This window comes from Hyla sarda, chromosome 3 (genome assembly GCF_029499605.1).
Source record: "Hyla sarda isolate aHylSar1 chromosome 3, aHylSar1.hap1, whole genome shotgun sequence".
Taxonomy (NCBI): Eukaryota; Metazoa; Chordata; class Amphibia; order Anura; family Hylidae; genus Hyla; species Hyla sarda.
The window spans coordinates 366,812,010-366,827,956 of NC_079191.1; the positions used below are offsets into that span (position 1 = coordinate 366,812,010).

General features: G+C 46.9%; 1 protein-coding gene across 1 annotated transcript in view; it reads left to right on the forward strand.

Moving 5' to 3' along the window:
- The window catches only part of PNPT1 (polyribonucleotide nucleotidyltransferase 1), an 80,051-nt gene that overhangs the window by 27,358 nt on the left and 36,746 nt on the right, over window positions 1-15,947 (forward strand). The window contains exon 11 of the mRNA XM_056567719.1: window positions 11,509-11,566. Within this exon, the coding sequence (XP_056423694.1) occupies window positions 11,509-11,566 (58 nt within the window). The remainder of the gene's footprint in view (window positions 1-11,508; window positions 11,567-15,947) is intronic.

Here is a 15,947-nt window from a genome sequence, read left to right on the forward strand (position 1 = left end):
TTGAAGAAAAAACGCCATTTTGTAACTTTTGGGGGCTTCCGTTTCTACGCAGTACATTTTTCAGTAAAAATGACACCTTATCATTATTCTGTAGGTCCATACGGTTAAAATGATACCCTACTTATATAGGTTTGACTTTATCGTACTTCTGTAAAACATCATAACTACATGCAGAAACATTTATACGTTTAAAATTGTCATCTTCTGACCCCTATAACTTTTAAATTTTTCCACATATGGGGCGGTATGAGGGCTCATTTTTTGCGCCGTGTTCTGAAGTTTTTAGCGGTACCATTTTTGTATTGATCGGACTTTTTGATCACTTTATTTTTATTTTTTCATGATATAAAAAGCCACCAAAAATAAGTTATTTTGGAGTTTGAAATTTTTTTGCGCGTACGCCATTGACCGTGTGGTTTAATTAATGATATATTTTTATAGTTCGGACATTTACGCACTTGGCGATACCACATATGTTTATATTTATTTTTATTTACATGGTTTTTTTTTTATGGGAAAAGGGGGGTGATTTGAACTTTTAGGAAAGGGTTAAATCACATTTATTAACTTTTTTTTTTTTTACACTTTTTTTTTTTTGCAGTGTTATAGCTCCCATAGGGACCTATAACACTGCACACACTGATCTTTTAACCTGATCCCTGCAAAGCCATAGCTTTGCAGTGATCAGGGTTATCTGCAGTCGATTGCTCAAGCCTGAATCTCAGGCTTGGAGCAATCAATCGCCGAGGGGACACGCCGGAGGAAGGTAAGAGGACCTCCGCTCGTGTGCCAGCTGATCGGGACACCGCATTTTCACTGCAGTGGTCCCGATCAGCCCCGCTGAGCAGCCGGGAAGGTTTTACTTTCGGTTTAAACGTGGCGTTGAACTTTGAACACCGCGTCTAAAGGGTTAATAGCGTGCGGCACCGCGATCGCTGCCGCGCGCTATTACCCCCGGGTCCTGGCATCAGATACATGCAGGGACCGACCGCGTTATATGGCGGGAGCCGGCCAAGGACGTAAATATACGTCCTTGGTCGTTAAGGGGTTAAAACCCGTCCAGAGAAAAAGTTGACTTGAGCATAGAAATCAATCAGATTGCTTCTTTCATTTTTCACAGGCCTTTTTAAAAATGAAACGCAATCTGGTTGCTATGGGCAACTCGGCAGCTTTTCCTCTGGACAGGTTTTGATAAATATCCCTCAATGTCCATACCCTAATACTAGGGCAAATATAAAATCCGCTTGCCTCCTGGTCAGAAAAAGTAGATGGGACTCTAGCTCAGTGTTTTCCAAACAGTGTGTATTCAGTTGTTGCAAAACTACATCTCCCAGCAACAGCTGGAGACGCACTATTAGGAAAACAATGCTCTAGCTCATAAGTCCTCCACAGCTTTTGTCTTTTATAATGTTACTCACCAGTGATTGTGACCTATAAAACTTGTTAACTTTGTTACTTTACATGCAGTCTGATAGACAGTAAATATATGTAAGCTGCTTTTATGGATTTAGTGGCCCCCTTCCCTATTTCACCCTTGTGTCATACACCCATATTGTGTCCACTTCTTATCTAAGTGAAACAAACCCGCTGCTGTATGCTGCTAAGCTTGTTCCCCTGCATCAACTGACCACAAGGTAAAGTATTGTGAATGAAGCCACACGATTGTGACCGATTACCTGAGAGGTAAGAAAAAGGAGGAAAAATCCTGCGGTGACGCTGCCTCGATGGATACGTTGGAGTCAGAGACGAGAGGATTTTATGTATTTTATTCATACATGGATATTTCAGATACAGCAAGACGCGTTTCGAGGGCAAGCTCCCTCTTTCTCACTTGCATCGGCAGTGGCTCCCTCCGCAGGTGTTTTTTCCCTGTTCACCTCTGAACTGCATTCTGCCAGCTATATTGGTTTTCCTTACCCCCACTGTGGGGGTCGGCTGCACGCCAGGCCGTGCCTCCTCTTCAGGATCGGAAGTTTTTGCGGCACGTGGCTCCGCCTTTCTTGTACACGAGCCAGCGCCAGAACTGGGAGGCCAGGCAGCGCCTCCCCTCCAGGTTTGCACATACCACTGCTGCTTCTTATGATAGACGGCCATGATGCTGTGCTCCTCCAGCGGAGTTTAGCGCCACCCCTCCACCAGGGGTCGGCAGTGCTCTGTAGTCAGAGCGGCACCATCGGCCTCCCTGAGCTGTGGCCCGACGGGAGCTCTTCCTGTCTGGCCCGTTCTTGTCCCCTGGGCTCGGAACTGTGCGTTGGCTTAGCAGGTGCTATCTGCAGGGTCCCTTTCCTAGGGTCTGTATTGGCGGCTGCTTTATTTGCTTCAGTCACCCTGTAATGTGACCTGCTATATACAAATTACATTGAGTCGGTTGAAGTATGTCTTTGGCGTCCATAATTTCTGCATTGTCGCTCACTGTTAGTGAGCATATGCGAACTGCCATTGCGGGTTGTTGTCAGGGATTTCACGATCCCTTGGAAACTACCAGGGATGTATTAATTGCCTGTTCACCCCTACCACTGAGTGACATACCATGTACAAGGGCAGATGCTAAGGTCACTTTTGAGGTTCCTCCTCTGTCAGGTCTGCCGGCCACCCATCCAGGGGGTGTTCTTGGCATGTCATACTATATGAATCCCTTCTCCACAGGCTAGTGCATTCGGATCGCTACATCTAGCACAGGGCCTCTGTTGGAGTGTCCTTGCGTGGGCATGGACTGGACCTGATATGAACAGTAGTCTCACTTGTCACTCATCTCACAGCTGCCGCGTCCGCGGCTGGCACTCCAGTACCCCACTGCTGGTGCGAGGTGTCCGAAGGAGTGACCCGTTGTATACTATGGACCCATACCAGTAAGCCAGACAATGGTGTGCATGGTTTCCTCCGCCGCCTTTCACACGGCTGATGTATCTGCAGCTGGTGTTCCTGTACCTCACTGCTGTGCGCGGTATATGAAGAAGTGACCCAGAGTGTCCTCTGGACCCTATATGGGATGATGGGGAAGCGCTCCATGGCTCCTCAGCCTTCCCCGATCTCCCAGGGGGGCCCAGTTTCTATCCATGGCTCCTAGGCTTCCTCGACCTCCCACCTATGACATGGGGCACAGTGATCGCCTATCTAACTGTACTTTTCGCCAGCACCTAGAGGTGTATCTGTTCAGCAAGACTGTCTGCACGGTTTCCGCCGCCATCAGTGTCTGATCTCAGGGCTGCCGCAGGCATGGCCAGGTTTCGCCTACCTGACTGCTGAGGTGAGGGAACTGGATGAAGGTCCCTGCAGGTACACGGGACTTCTGCCAGTCAGCCAGTCCTTCGTCTGCTGGATCTCCTACACCGCCGGGTCACCCGTTGGATAGGCTGCACTCCAGTACCCCACTTCTGTGGGAAGTTTCAAGGAGTGACCCTGTGCGTTCAGGAATCCTATACCAGTTGGCCAGATGGTTGTCCGCATGCACTATCCACAACGTGGAAGGTAGTTCAGGTAACCTACTGCCAAGGTATGGTTCCTAGTGAGTCACCCCATGTTGCTTCATGGGCCCTATACAATGCACCACATACTGGTTTGCAGGGTTCCCTACTTTATCAGGTCCCTCTCTACATGCCGCTGCTCTCAGACTGAAGGCTGGTAACCCACTTTCAGGGTTTGGTTCCGTATGTTGGACCCGGCTTGGCAATGCCCCTATGCCAGATAGCCATACTGTCTTTGCATGGTTTTCTACTCCACCAGGTCACCTCCCCCATTCCTGCCGCTACCGCGGCTGCATTCTGGTGACTCACTTTCCATGTAAAGTTCCACAAAGTGTGTCTATATGGGTTCATGGGACCTCTTCTACCTCTAAGTCAGACTGTGTCTGCATGTTTCCTGCTCCACATACATACTTCATCTCTTGCGTCTGCAGTCCTAGTGTATGGCACCATTAGGAGATGGGGTGTGGGTTTTTCCTGCAGGTTCCAGGGACCTTCACTGCAACAACAACAGCACTCTGTTCCCCTTTCTAAGGTTGCAACGTTGGTCTGCTATGGGCATATCTTCCATTCTGCCGGTCTGTTGGATGTCTGCGGTTTCCTTTGTGTCTGCAGTCTTGGTATCCCACTACTTTCGTGCGGTACCCATGTCTGCGTCTTTACATATGCTAAGGCCACTCTGCATGTGTAGAGTCCACCTTCCTTCTGTTCGGTGCGGCGGTTGAGCACCTCTGTTCTGGCAGGGGGCCTGATGAGGCGACACAGTCAGTTCAGCCCCCCCCCATGCCTTTAGTTATCTTTCCAGGATTCCGGTGCAGGGTGGCTCAGGCGCCTGCTCTGTTGCCTTAGTCTTCGCCAAGAATGGCTCTCAACGCGGTTGGTTGTGTGTGTGCTTCTTAATTGTATTCATAGTCACGTCTTGTATTTTTGCCCAGCTCCAGTGTGCAGGATTCAGATTCCTCTGGGTACACAAGTTGGCTCCTCCATACAGTTATGGGTTGTCGCAGGGGCCCTGGGAGCTACATCCACCCAGTACTTTGTCCCGTGGCTGTGGGGCGGCATTCCCCTGCTCCTTCAGTGCCTGGTGCACTTTGTCAAACCCCCCTCTACAGGGGGGGGGGGTACGGGGATCAGGGAGCTTGGCATGGTCAGTACCGGAGTTTCATCTCGACCACCCCTTGTTTCCCCTCCACTAGGGGGACTGTTTCGTTAAGCACTTTCTGCTTCCAAGTTGGAGCCACCTCTCTTTTCCCACTATATAGGTGGGTTACCTGTCTGGGCCCTTGTTTTTTGCTGAGAGCAATCAACAGAGCTTTTTGCTGTCTATGCTTGTGTGCTTACTGCCCACGATTGCAGCCTGGCTCTCTTTCAGTTTCTTGGTTACCTACTGCTGCTCACTCAGCCTTGGCACTCTCCTCTGTTTGAGGAGTTTATGTAATCATGAATGTAGTTTTGGTCCTACCGTTGCTCTCCTCCTCCCTCGGCGCAATCTCCTGGAAAGGTGTGTTCTTCCTTCCCTTTTGACAGGGTCAGTTGCACTGCACTGACACCATAGTCTTCTGGAGTGACCTTCCTGAGTCCCAGCTAGGTTCCCTTATTTCCCCCCTCCATTCCCGTTCTAGCGGAATGTTTCTTCAGAGTGCTCTGGTCCGCTCGGACCGCTGGGGTCCGAGACCGTTTAGTCTCCTTGTCTTGGACCTTGTCCTAGGATGCTGTGGCATGCCTTCTTTTCAGGCGGCTCTCCCGTTTCTTTGGACCTTGGCGATGGTTGAGGTCTCGGGCATGTATAGTCATCTCTGCAATCCCATTTGTGGGGCAGTCTTTCTGGACTGCACTTCTTCATGTCTCAACATGGAAGTTTGTCGCTCAGAGCGTTTTGTGGCCGTTGGGTTTCCTTACTCATCAGGTATATATCTTCCAGGTGACTCGGGCACCTCCCAGTTTCCATGTCGGTCGCTCCGGTGTCCCCTTTTAAAGGCATTCTGCTCCTTTCCTCCTTCGGGGTCCACGTACTCCCGAGATGGAGGAGCATTCCGGTCATCTGTATTCCACCAGTCAAGCTACTTTCGCCTTCTGGGTGCTCACAGCAGGCCCCTGAGACAGGGGTTTTGGGTCTGCAGCTGTTCAGGTATTTGCTATCATACACCAGACCTCTCTATGTCTTTCTTTTTATTTATTTTTTCTTTTTTTCCAGTGGTTTTCTGGTCTCCACCTCCTGTGCTCACCTTCTGCTCAGGCATACGCTGCTCGCCCTGCTGTTTTTCCGCCATGTCCTCTTTAATCGGTTTGCCTCTGGATGGGGCTCTTGTGCCCTTTTCCATTCTTGTTTCCCAGCCGGGCTGGCTCTCTGTCTGGTTCCGTGTTCCTTGGAGTTGTTCCTATCTGCTGCCGGGATGGTTCTGGCCCATCTGGCTTCCTAGTCGACTTTTTCTTGTCTCTCTCTATATGTCTCTCTCTATATGTCTCTCTCTGTGTGTCTTTAGTCTCTACAGAGGATGGTCCCTTCCTTTGGCACCCTAGTCAATCTCCTTGGACAAGGGGATCTTCCGGGAGCTCAGTTCCTGGGCCTCAGTTGTCTCTGCCCGGGATTCCCTTTCTCTGGTTGTTGTTTTTCCCCTAGGGGACTGCTTTGGTACGTCCCATCCGTGTAGGTGTCCCCCAATGAAAAGGGACCGAGAAAAGGATATATATCTTAATTTTTTTTTTGTTTATTTTTTTTTTATACTCTCCGTAAAATCTCTTTCTCATAGCTTTCATTGGGGGACACCACACCCACCCATTTCTTCAACTGATTACCTCACTTCCAGTGGGCAGGTATATCCTGCCAGGGAGGAGACGACTTTTTTTTCTTCCTTGTGGCAAGAGCATATACCCATCAGTATAGGTGTCCACCCGATGAAGGATACACGAGAGAGATTTTACAATAAGTACAAAAAAATCTCCTTTTTGTAACTTTTGGGGGCTTACATTCCTACCCAGAGCACTTTTCCGGAAAAATGACACCTTATATTTATACTGTAGGTCCATACGATTAAAATGATACCCAACTTATATAGGTAACCTTTTGCACAAAAATGAGTACGTTTAAAAATTTATTTATTTTTTTCCCCGTATACAGGGATGTGTGAGGGCTAATTTTTTTGCACCGTGATTTGTGTTTTTTTATCGGCACCATTTTTATTTTTATGGGACTTTTTGATTTCTACATTTATTTATATTTTTGGGTATACAAAGTGACCAAAAATGCGCAATTTTGGACTTGGATTTTGGTATTTTTTTTGTAACGCTATTGACCGTGCGGTTTAATTAACATTATATTTTTATAGTTCAGATATTTACACATGCGGCAATACCTTATGTTTATTTTTGTTTACATTTTATTTGTATTTTTTTAATGGGGAAAGGGCGGTTTAATTAATCAAACTTTTATTAGGGAAGGGTTAATACACATTTTATAAACTTTTTTATTTTATTTTTTTATTTTTTTTTTAGTCCCCATAGGGAATATTACCGTATATACTCGAGTATAAGCCGAGGCCCCTAATTTCACCCCAAAATCCCAGGAAAAGTTATTGACTCGAGTATAAGCCTAGGGTGGGAAATACATCATCCCCCCCCCTGTCATCATCCAGACCCCTGTCATTAACATCCTCATCATTATCACCCTGTCATCATCCAGACCCTCATCATCATCACCTGTCATCATCCCCTTGTCATCATCCCACACCCCCCCTTCATCATCCCCTTGTCATCATCCCACACCCCCCCTTCATCATCCCCTTGTCATCATCCCCTCCCCCCCCTTCATCATGCCCTTGTCATCATCCCCACCCCCCTTCATCATCCCCTTGTCATCATCCCACACCCCCCCTTCATCATCCTCTTGTGAACTATCCGCCACTATCAGCCATCGGCTGTCCGGGCTTGCTAGGAGTTGTAGTTTTGAAACCTCTGGAGGTCCGCAGGTTGAAGACCACTGGGCCTTCGACATCATCATCCAGCCCCCTCTCACCCCCTTTAGTTCTGTACTCACCTCCGCTCGGCGCTGGTCCGGTGCTGCAGGACTGTCCGGTGAGGAGGTCGTCCAGTGGGATAGTGGTTCCGGGCTGCTATCTTCACCGGGGAGGCCTCTTCTAAGCGCTTCGGGCCCAGAATAGAGGCGTTGCCTTGACGATGACGCAGAAGTACGTTGGTAATGGACGTACCTCTGCGTCGTCGTCAAGGCAACGTGACTATTCTGGGGCCGGGCCCGAAGCGCTTAGAAGAGGCCTCCCCGGTGAAGATAGCAGCCCGGAACTACTATCCCACCGGACGACCTCCCCACCGGACAGTCCTGCAGCACCGGACCAGTGCCGAGCGGAGGCGAGTAATGTACAGAACTAAAGGGGGTGAGAGGGGGCTGGATGATGTTGAAGGCCGCAGTGGTCTTCAACCTGCGGACCTCCAGAGGTTTCAAAACTACAACTCCAAGCTTGCTGGGAGTTGTAGTTTTGAAACCTCTGGAGGTCCACAGGTTGAAGACCATTGCGGGTGGAGAGTTCACTCGCGTATAAGCCGAGGGGGTTGTTTTCAGCACGAAAAATCGTGCTGAAAAACTCGGCTTATACTCGAGTATATACGGTACATGCAATTCTTGGATTGCATACACTGTATAATGCTATACCATAGCATAGTATTGATCAGGGTTATCGGTGCTCTGCTGCTCCAGCCTGCCGTGGCTGACTGGAGCTTCAGAGTAGAGATGAGCGAATTTACAGTAAATTCAATTCGTCTCAAACTTCTCGGCTCGGCAGTTGATGGCTTATCCTGCATAAATTAGTTCAGCTTTCAGGTGCTCAGGTGGGCTGGAAAAGGTGGATACAGTCCTAGAGTCTCCTAGGACTGTATCCACCTTTTCCAGCCCACGGGAGCACCTGAAAGCTGAACTCATTTATGCAGGATAAGTCATCAACTGCCGAGCCGAGAAGTTTGTGACGAATCAATTTACTGTAAATTCGTTCATCTCTACTTCAGAGCAACGATCGGACTGTGAGGCGGCAGGTAAGGGCCCTCCCGCCGTCTTCCAAGCTGATCGGGACATAGCAGTTTTACCGCGGTGGTCCCGCTCAGCTCTGCCGGGACTTTTTTTTTTTTTTTTGACACCGCAATCAACTTTAATCTAAGGGGTTAATGCCGAGCTTCGCCGCAATCAGTGATGTCCGACATTAGCCACGGGTCCCGGCAGCTATGATGTAGAGTTAGCGGAGTTGTTAAAGAAAATGTATCCCCTAGATTTCTTTTTACTGATTATAGCCAGATACTGAAACTTGTAACATTTCATTTTTTTGTACATTATTATGAGGGCTGCCATTTTGCCTGAACTGTTTTTAACCACATTTAGAGATCTGCTTAACAGAAGGCCCCATAGACCATTGAAAATAATAGATTGGAGACACTACTGGGCATTCTCTTCAGGGGGCATTCTGCAGGCATAGGGGATGCTAAACTCTTCTGCGGATGGTGGTGGATCCTGTGTTATCCATATACTGGTGTCCTCTTTTCACTGTAATCCCGTCTGTGATAAGGAGGACACTGCTTAGTGTTAGGCCTAGTGGCCAAAATGCAAACTGCAAGACTTCAACATTATTTTAAAATATAGATAATAAAATGGAAAATTAGAATAAACATTACAAACAATTATATAAAAATGTGGTTAACATAAAAACTTAAGTTAAACAAAAGGTCATTTTCTTATAACGCATACTCTTTAACAATGTTGAACTGGGATTCCTGCAACCATATATGTATTCTTCTGCCATAGTCTCCTTTACAATCACTGTGGAAATCAATTTGTATGAGACCTGTACAAAGAATTTATTTTAAATATAATCTGTCATGTGCCCAAAAATTTATACTAAAAGCATTAATTTATTCCTTCTAGTTCTCTGCAGAGCCATTTGTTTCCCTTTAAGCATACCACTACTGCCCCTCTATCCAATTCCGCTCAGTTTGCACTATCAGTGTCAGCAGCCAATATGTTAATTGAAGGGGTATTCCCATCTGCCCTGCTCACCTCTTTTCTCCATGATGCCTCCCCTTCATGTGGCCAAATGCTGGGCATTGTACTTGCGCTTGATTGACCGCTCTGGTGATGTCACTCAATGCTTTCCTGAGCGTGTATGTTCCCATGCCGATCTACAACTATTGTATTTTCTAGTGTATACAGGTATTGCTTGTTCAGCAGGCCCAGGGAATCTGTGTCCATGCTAAAATCTTCAAAGTAATAGTTAAGGACACAAATTGTGATATACTATCAATTTAGTGCTCTTTGCTGTAGTTGTGAAAATTAAATTATTTGGGTATAATTTGTGTTTGCCCGAGGACTGCAATGTTATCTGTATATAGTGACCCCCCGACCACCTACGATCATTTCAACATACGATGGCCTCTCAGAGGCCATCGCATGTTGAAGGCAGCATCAACATACAATGCTTTTGTATGTCGGGGCCGTCTCATAAATGGCTATCCGGCAGCGCAGACTTCTTCAGCTGCCACCGGATAGCCGTTTACGGTGCCCCGTGTGGTCCACTGACAATCACTTACCTGTCCTCGGGACTCTGGCGCGTCCTCTTCGGGATCCCCTGCATCGTCGGCGCTCTCCATCGTTGTCATCACGTTGCTGCGCACGCCGTCCCGTCATCCAATAGGAGCGGCGTGCGTAGCGACGTGATGGCGGCGACGGAGAGCAAGAATGCCGGGGAAGCAGAGGCCTTGCCGGAGCGTCGGGGAAACCCGGGGATGCAGCGACAGCGATGGAAGGCGACATCCAGGGCAGCGGTGACGTTCCAGAGCGGCGGGGACAGGTGAGTACAATTTCCTCTACCAGTGGTCTACAACCTGCGGACCTCCAGATGTTGCAAAACTACAACTCCCAGCATGCCCGGACAGCCGTTGGCTGTCCGGGCATGCTGGGTGTTGTAGTTTTGCAACATCTGGAGGTCCGCAGGTTGTAGACCACTGTCCTATACTTTACATTGCACGGATCCCTCAACATACGATGGTTTCAACAAACGATGGTCCGTTTGGAACAGATTACCATCGTATGTTGAGGAACCACTGTATTAGTATATGGAGGTGGCAGTGCAGGGAAAGGACCCCACACACTGCAGCTGCGCCTGTACCTGTCACACTGAAGCATGTGGTGCAACAGAGAGGTGGCTGGGAGTTACTGCACATGCTGTAGAATGCACAATCCCAATATCCCAGCTATTTGGCAAAGAAAGAAAAAAAAATTAAAATAAAAAAAGGCGGGACAATGCACAAGTATGCCTATCACTGCAAGCTTGTAGCTGTGGCCATAACCCTAGGCAACAAGCAATAAATAATGGAAGAGAAAGCTACAAGAGAATGGGGCATATCCAGAAATAAAATCTATTTGATAAGTATAACATTTTTATAGTTTTTTTTTTCTTTTAGACTGTGTATTAATTGAGATAAAAAAATGAATTGATAATGAATAAATTGACAACTGGGCTTTTTCCACCCCCAGTGTCAATGAGGCATGAATCTAAGCCACTATGGTGCTGAGCAGACAGAACAGCTCCAGCACTGTGATCTTCTGACACACCATCTCCGGAGATCATTCTGTTCTGACAGCAGTCTGCACAGTGGTGATCAAGGAGCCGAGACCCAGACAGCCCACAACCAGGAGAGCAAAGGAGTTCTGGACACTACCAAGGTGAAGGAGTAGCCCCAGTCATATGCTTTATTTGCTGTGGACTGGCACTAGGCACCTTGATCCACTCTGGGCAGGCCACTGTCACCCGAGGACAGAGCTTGTGAGCTGGTGTAAATATCATGGGATCATACTGCTGGGGCCACGCTGACACTGTCTGTGCGAATGGGGCAGAATGGGGGCCCAAAAAAGGAAGACAAATCTGACATCAGGAGCCCACAAGAAATGAAGGTGTACCATCAGTTTTATTTTATGAGGCGCATGAGAAGTCCTTTTTAATATGGTCCATAAAATGTTTCAAATTAGTTTTATTTATTTTTTTTATTTTAATAGATCTCTAGAGATGAATCTGTGAACAAGGTCAGGCTTGAAGCGGAGGAAGTGCTGAAAGGTATTACAAGGTTTTCCAATTGCAGTTATGTGTTATTTATACAAAGTTTTTAACTAGTTTGCAGCAAAGATATTCACATTTTAAGTCTTTCCTGCTGCCCTTTAAGAAGGCTGACTTTTGAGAGGTGGCACATCACTGGACTGAGCGAAGCAGGATGGTCGTTTTAACGAATTGCCCACCATCTAGGCCGTTCTGACCAAGCTGTTGGGAGCATTGGTTACATGAAATTTGTACACATGGCAAACTGGCTCCTGACAGGCCATTCATTATTTGATCCAGTGACCAGAAAGAGCAGCTCCTTAGTTTCCTTGTCCACATCCATTACACCCTCATTACACCTTCTTTACACCGTGTCATTCCCTGGACCATTTCCAGGCACTTTGGTGTCATGACGCCTATTACATGTCCCGCCATTATCAGCCAGTCACCCTTTTCTTTGTTTGTACTGATGTTATGAATGGACTTCTACAGACTGAAACCATATTGTCTTTAGCTATAAATCCAGGTTATGTTTGGAATGCGACTGTCTGGTTCCACAATGGATGGCTATTGGTGAGCGTTCAATCCTGCTTTTTCTGTGGAGTGACACACTACCCTGACTGCTGGTCTCCTGATCTGGGCCGCCATCACATATGTCAATCTGTCACTCCCTATTAGTGATACAAGGGGCACGAACATGTCAGCTTAATGTGCAGGACATCCTGTAGCCACATGTGTTGCTTCTCACGGCAGAGCTTCAAACTGGTATTCTTCCGAAAAAGTAACCAATCAGGCAATTGACCAAACATAGTTACTAGGGGGGACATGTATCATTTCCAGTGTATAATAGAAGTTTTTTACCCCTCTGCCTGTTGTGTAAATTTGGCGCAGCTGCGTTAAATTTATCATTCTTGTGCAGCTACTTTCTTGAATTGCGTTTAAATTTAGAATTCTCCTCAGAGCATAAATTTACACCGCAGCTCTATTTAGTAGGAGCTTTGTCTGCAGCGTATCTGCACCTAAACAGTAAGTGTGTCCTCGTTATTAGTTTTAGAATTTTTTTTCTTCATTATGTAGAGTTTTAATCTCACAATAATACCACTTTTTGCACCTAATTATAACACATCAATTATACCAATGTCCTTATTCTTCATTTAACATCTGTGACACCCCTGTGCAAATCACCTCAAATGTACATGGTGCACTCTACCTTATGGGCCTTGCTGTGCGCCCGCAGAGCACTTTGCGCCCACATATGTGGTATCTCCGTACTCTGGCTAAATTGTGTCCCAAAAAATGGGGATCTTTTTTCCCATTTACCTCTTGTGAAAATGTAAAGTATGCGGCAACACCTGCATGTCAGTGTAAATAGTTTTATTTTTATACACTAACATACTGGTGTAGACTCCAACTGTTCCTTTTCATAATGGGTAAAAGGAGAAAAAGCCCCCCAAAATCTGTAAGGCAATTTCTCCTGAGTACGGCGATACCCCATATGTGACCCTAAAATGTTGCCTTGAAATACGACAGGGCTCCAAAGTGAGCGCGCCATGCGCATTTGAGGCCTAATTTAGGGTTTTGCATAGGGGTGGACATAGGGGTATTCTATGCCAGTGTTTCCCCAACAGGGTGCCTCCAGCTGTTGCAAAACTCCCAACATGCCTGCACAGTCAATGGCTGTCCGGCAATACTGGGAGTTGTTGTTTTGCAACAGCTGGAGGCTCCATTTTGGAAACAGTGGGGGGGGGGGGGCTGTGTAGCGGTATGTGTATATATAGTGTTTTTTACTTATTTTATTTAAGTGTAGTGTAGTGTTTTTAGGGTACAGTCACACGGGCGGGGGTTCACAGCGAGTTTGCTGCATCTCAATCTTGCAGCACTCCCTGTAAACCTCTGCCCATGTGAGTGTACCCTGTCCATTCACATTGGGGGGAGGGGGGGGAGGAAACATCCAGCTGTTGCAAAACTACAACTCCAAGCATGCTTTTTGGCTGTCCATGCATGCTGGGAGTTGTAGTTTTGCAACAGCTGGAGGCACACTGGTTGCAAAACACGGAAACAGACTCAGTGTTTCGCAACCAGTGTGCCTTCAGCTGTTGCAAAAACTTCAAATCTCAGCATGCAGTGACAGCAGAAGGACATGCTGGAACTTGTAGTTATGCAACAGCTGGAGGCATACTGCTACAACTCCCAGCATGCCCTTTGGCAGTCCGTGCATGCTGAGGGTTGTAGTTCTGCAACAGCTGAAGGCACACTGGTTGCAAAACACTTGAAAGTTTTTCACTTAACTTAGTGTTTCCAAACCAGTGTGCCTCCAGCTGTTGCACAACTTCAATTCCCAGCATGCATGGTCTGTCAGTACATGCTGGGCGTTATAGTTTGGAGGCACAGCTGGAGGCACACGGGTTGGGAAAAAGAGTTAGGAAACGAACAATGTTTCCCAACTAGTGTGCCTCCAGCTGTTGCAAAACTATAATTCCCAGCATGGCCAAACATGCTGGAAGTTGTATTTCGGCAATAACTGGAGGGTCAGATGTTGACTAACTACAACTCCCAGCATGCTTGGGCAGTCTGGGCATGCTGGGAGTTGTAATTTTGCAACAGCTGGAGGTCCACAGTTTGTAGACCACTGTATAATGGTCTCCAATTTGTGGTCTTCCAGATGTTACAGAACTACAACTCCCAGCATGCCTCGACAGAGTGGGCATGCTGAGATTTGTAATTTTGGAACATCTGGAAGAGCACAGATTGGAGACCATTATACAGTGGTCTCCAAACTGTGGCCCTCCAGATGTTGCAAAACTACAACTCCCAGCATGCCCAGAAAGCCAAAGGCTGTCTGGGCATGCTGGGAGTTGCAGTTTTGAAACTCCTAGAGGCAGCAGGGAGATCGCTTTACGGCGATCTCACTGCTGCCAATGAAGATGCCGCCCTGCTGCCGGAAACTCACCGCCGGGACGCACCACCTCCGGGACCGCCTGGAGGACGCCGCTTGCACCGGGACCGCTCGGGACACCGCATGGCCGGGTAAGTGACGCCGGGGGACGGGTAAGGGACACTTAGCAGAGCGGTGTGTGTCCCGATCCCCGTGATCCGGACTCACACACCGCGCTGCTAAGTATTCTCATAGAGAAACGCTGCTATCAGCTAGTCAGATTTGACTAGCTGATAGCAGCGATCGCTGGGGGGGGATGAAACCCCCCGTGGTCGCATGGTAAGATGGCTGGCTATCAGTGATAGCCACCATCTTACTGGGCGCTGGGGAAAAGTATAACGGAAAGCAGTACATTTTAAAAATAAAAGGAGAATGATCTACAGTGTTAAGTGGATTACAAAGCTATTTAATGTGACGGAGCTTGTTCAATGATAAGTTAACAAACATTTCCTATGTAAATGTATTAAATTGTTGGATCATAAAATAACAATATACAAGTGATCTAATGAATAACTGAACTGTAAACAAATATTCTATATGCAAATTATTTTAAAAGTGCTTTGGAATAACCAAGGAGTAAAAATATAAAGCAACCAAAGGAGGAATTGAGATAGGAAAGTAAAAACATTCTGGTGGTTCCTTAGTAGAACTTTCCTTCAGAAATAGAAAGGATTGCTACGTGCAGTTAAAGTTGGCTTATATTTGCGGGGAAAAAGACGCACGTCAAAATTTTTGGTTCAAAGGAAAGGAACGCAGGAAATAAATCCATGTGTACTATAGATGTCACTCCAAGGTACCCTGATTCAGCCACATCTGGAGGACATGCTCTACCAAAACGTGCGCAAAAGGGCTGGTGCAAAATTTTGCACAAAAAAATACACACAAAACAGGGGTAAAATCTTTGATACATGTCCCCCTAGGAGACTATTTTTAGCTTATTAACTTGAGTGTTTTATTTTGTTTTTGTTGACTTGGATAGACTAAGTGTCTGGGCATCCACTTGGCAAATGAGGTTCAATGTGGATAAATGTAAAGTTATGCATCTGGGTGCTAATAACCTGCATGCATCGTATGTCTTAGGGGGGATTAAACTGGCAGAGTCACTGGTAGAGAAGGATCTGGGTGTACTTGTAGATCACAGACTACAGAATAGCATGCAATGTCAGGCTGCTGCTTCCAAAGCCGGCAGGATATTGTCATGTATAAAAAGAGGCATGGACTCAAGGGACAGGGACATAATACTCCCCCTTTATAAAGCATTGGTACGGCCTCACCTGGAATATGCTGTTCAGTTTTGGGCACCTGTCCATAAAAGGGACACTGCGGAGTTGGAAAGGGTGCAGAGACACGCGACTAAACTAATATGGGGCATGGAACATCTTAGCTATGAGGAGCGATTAAAGGAGTTACAATTGTTTAGTCTTGAGAAGAGACGTTTAAGGGGGGGATATGATAAACGTATATAAG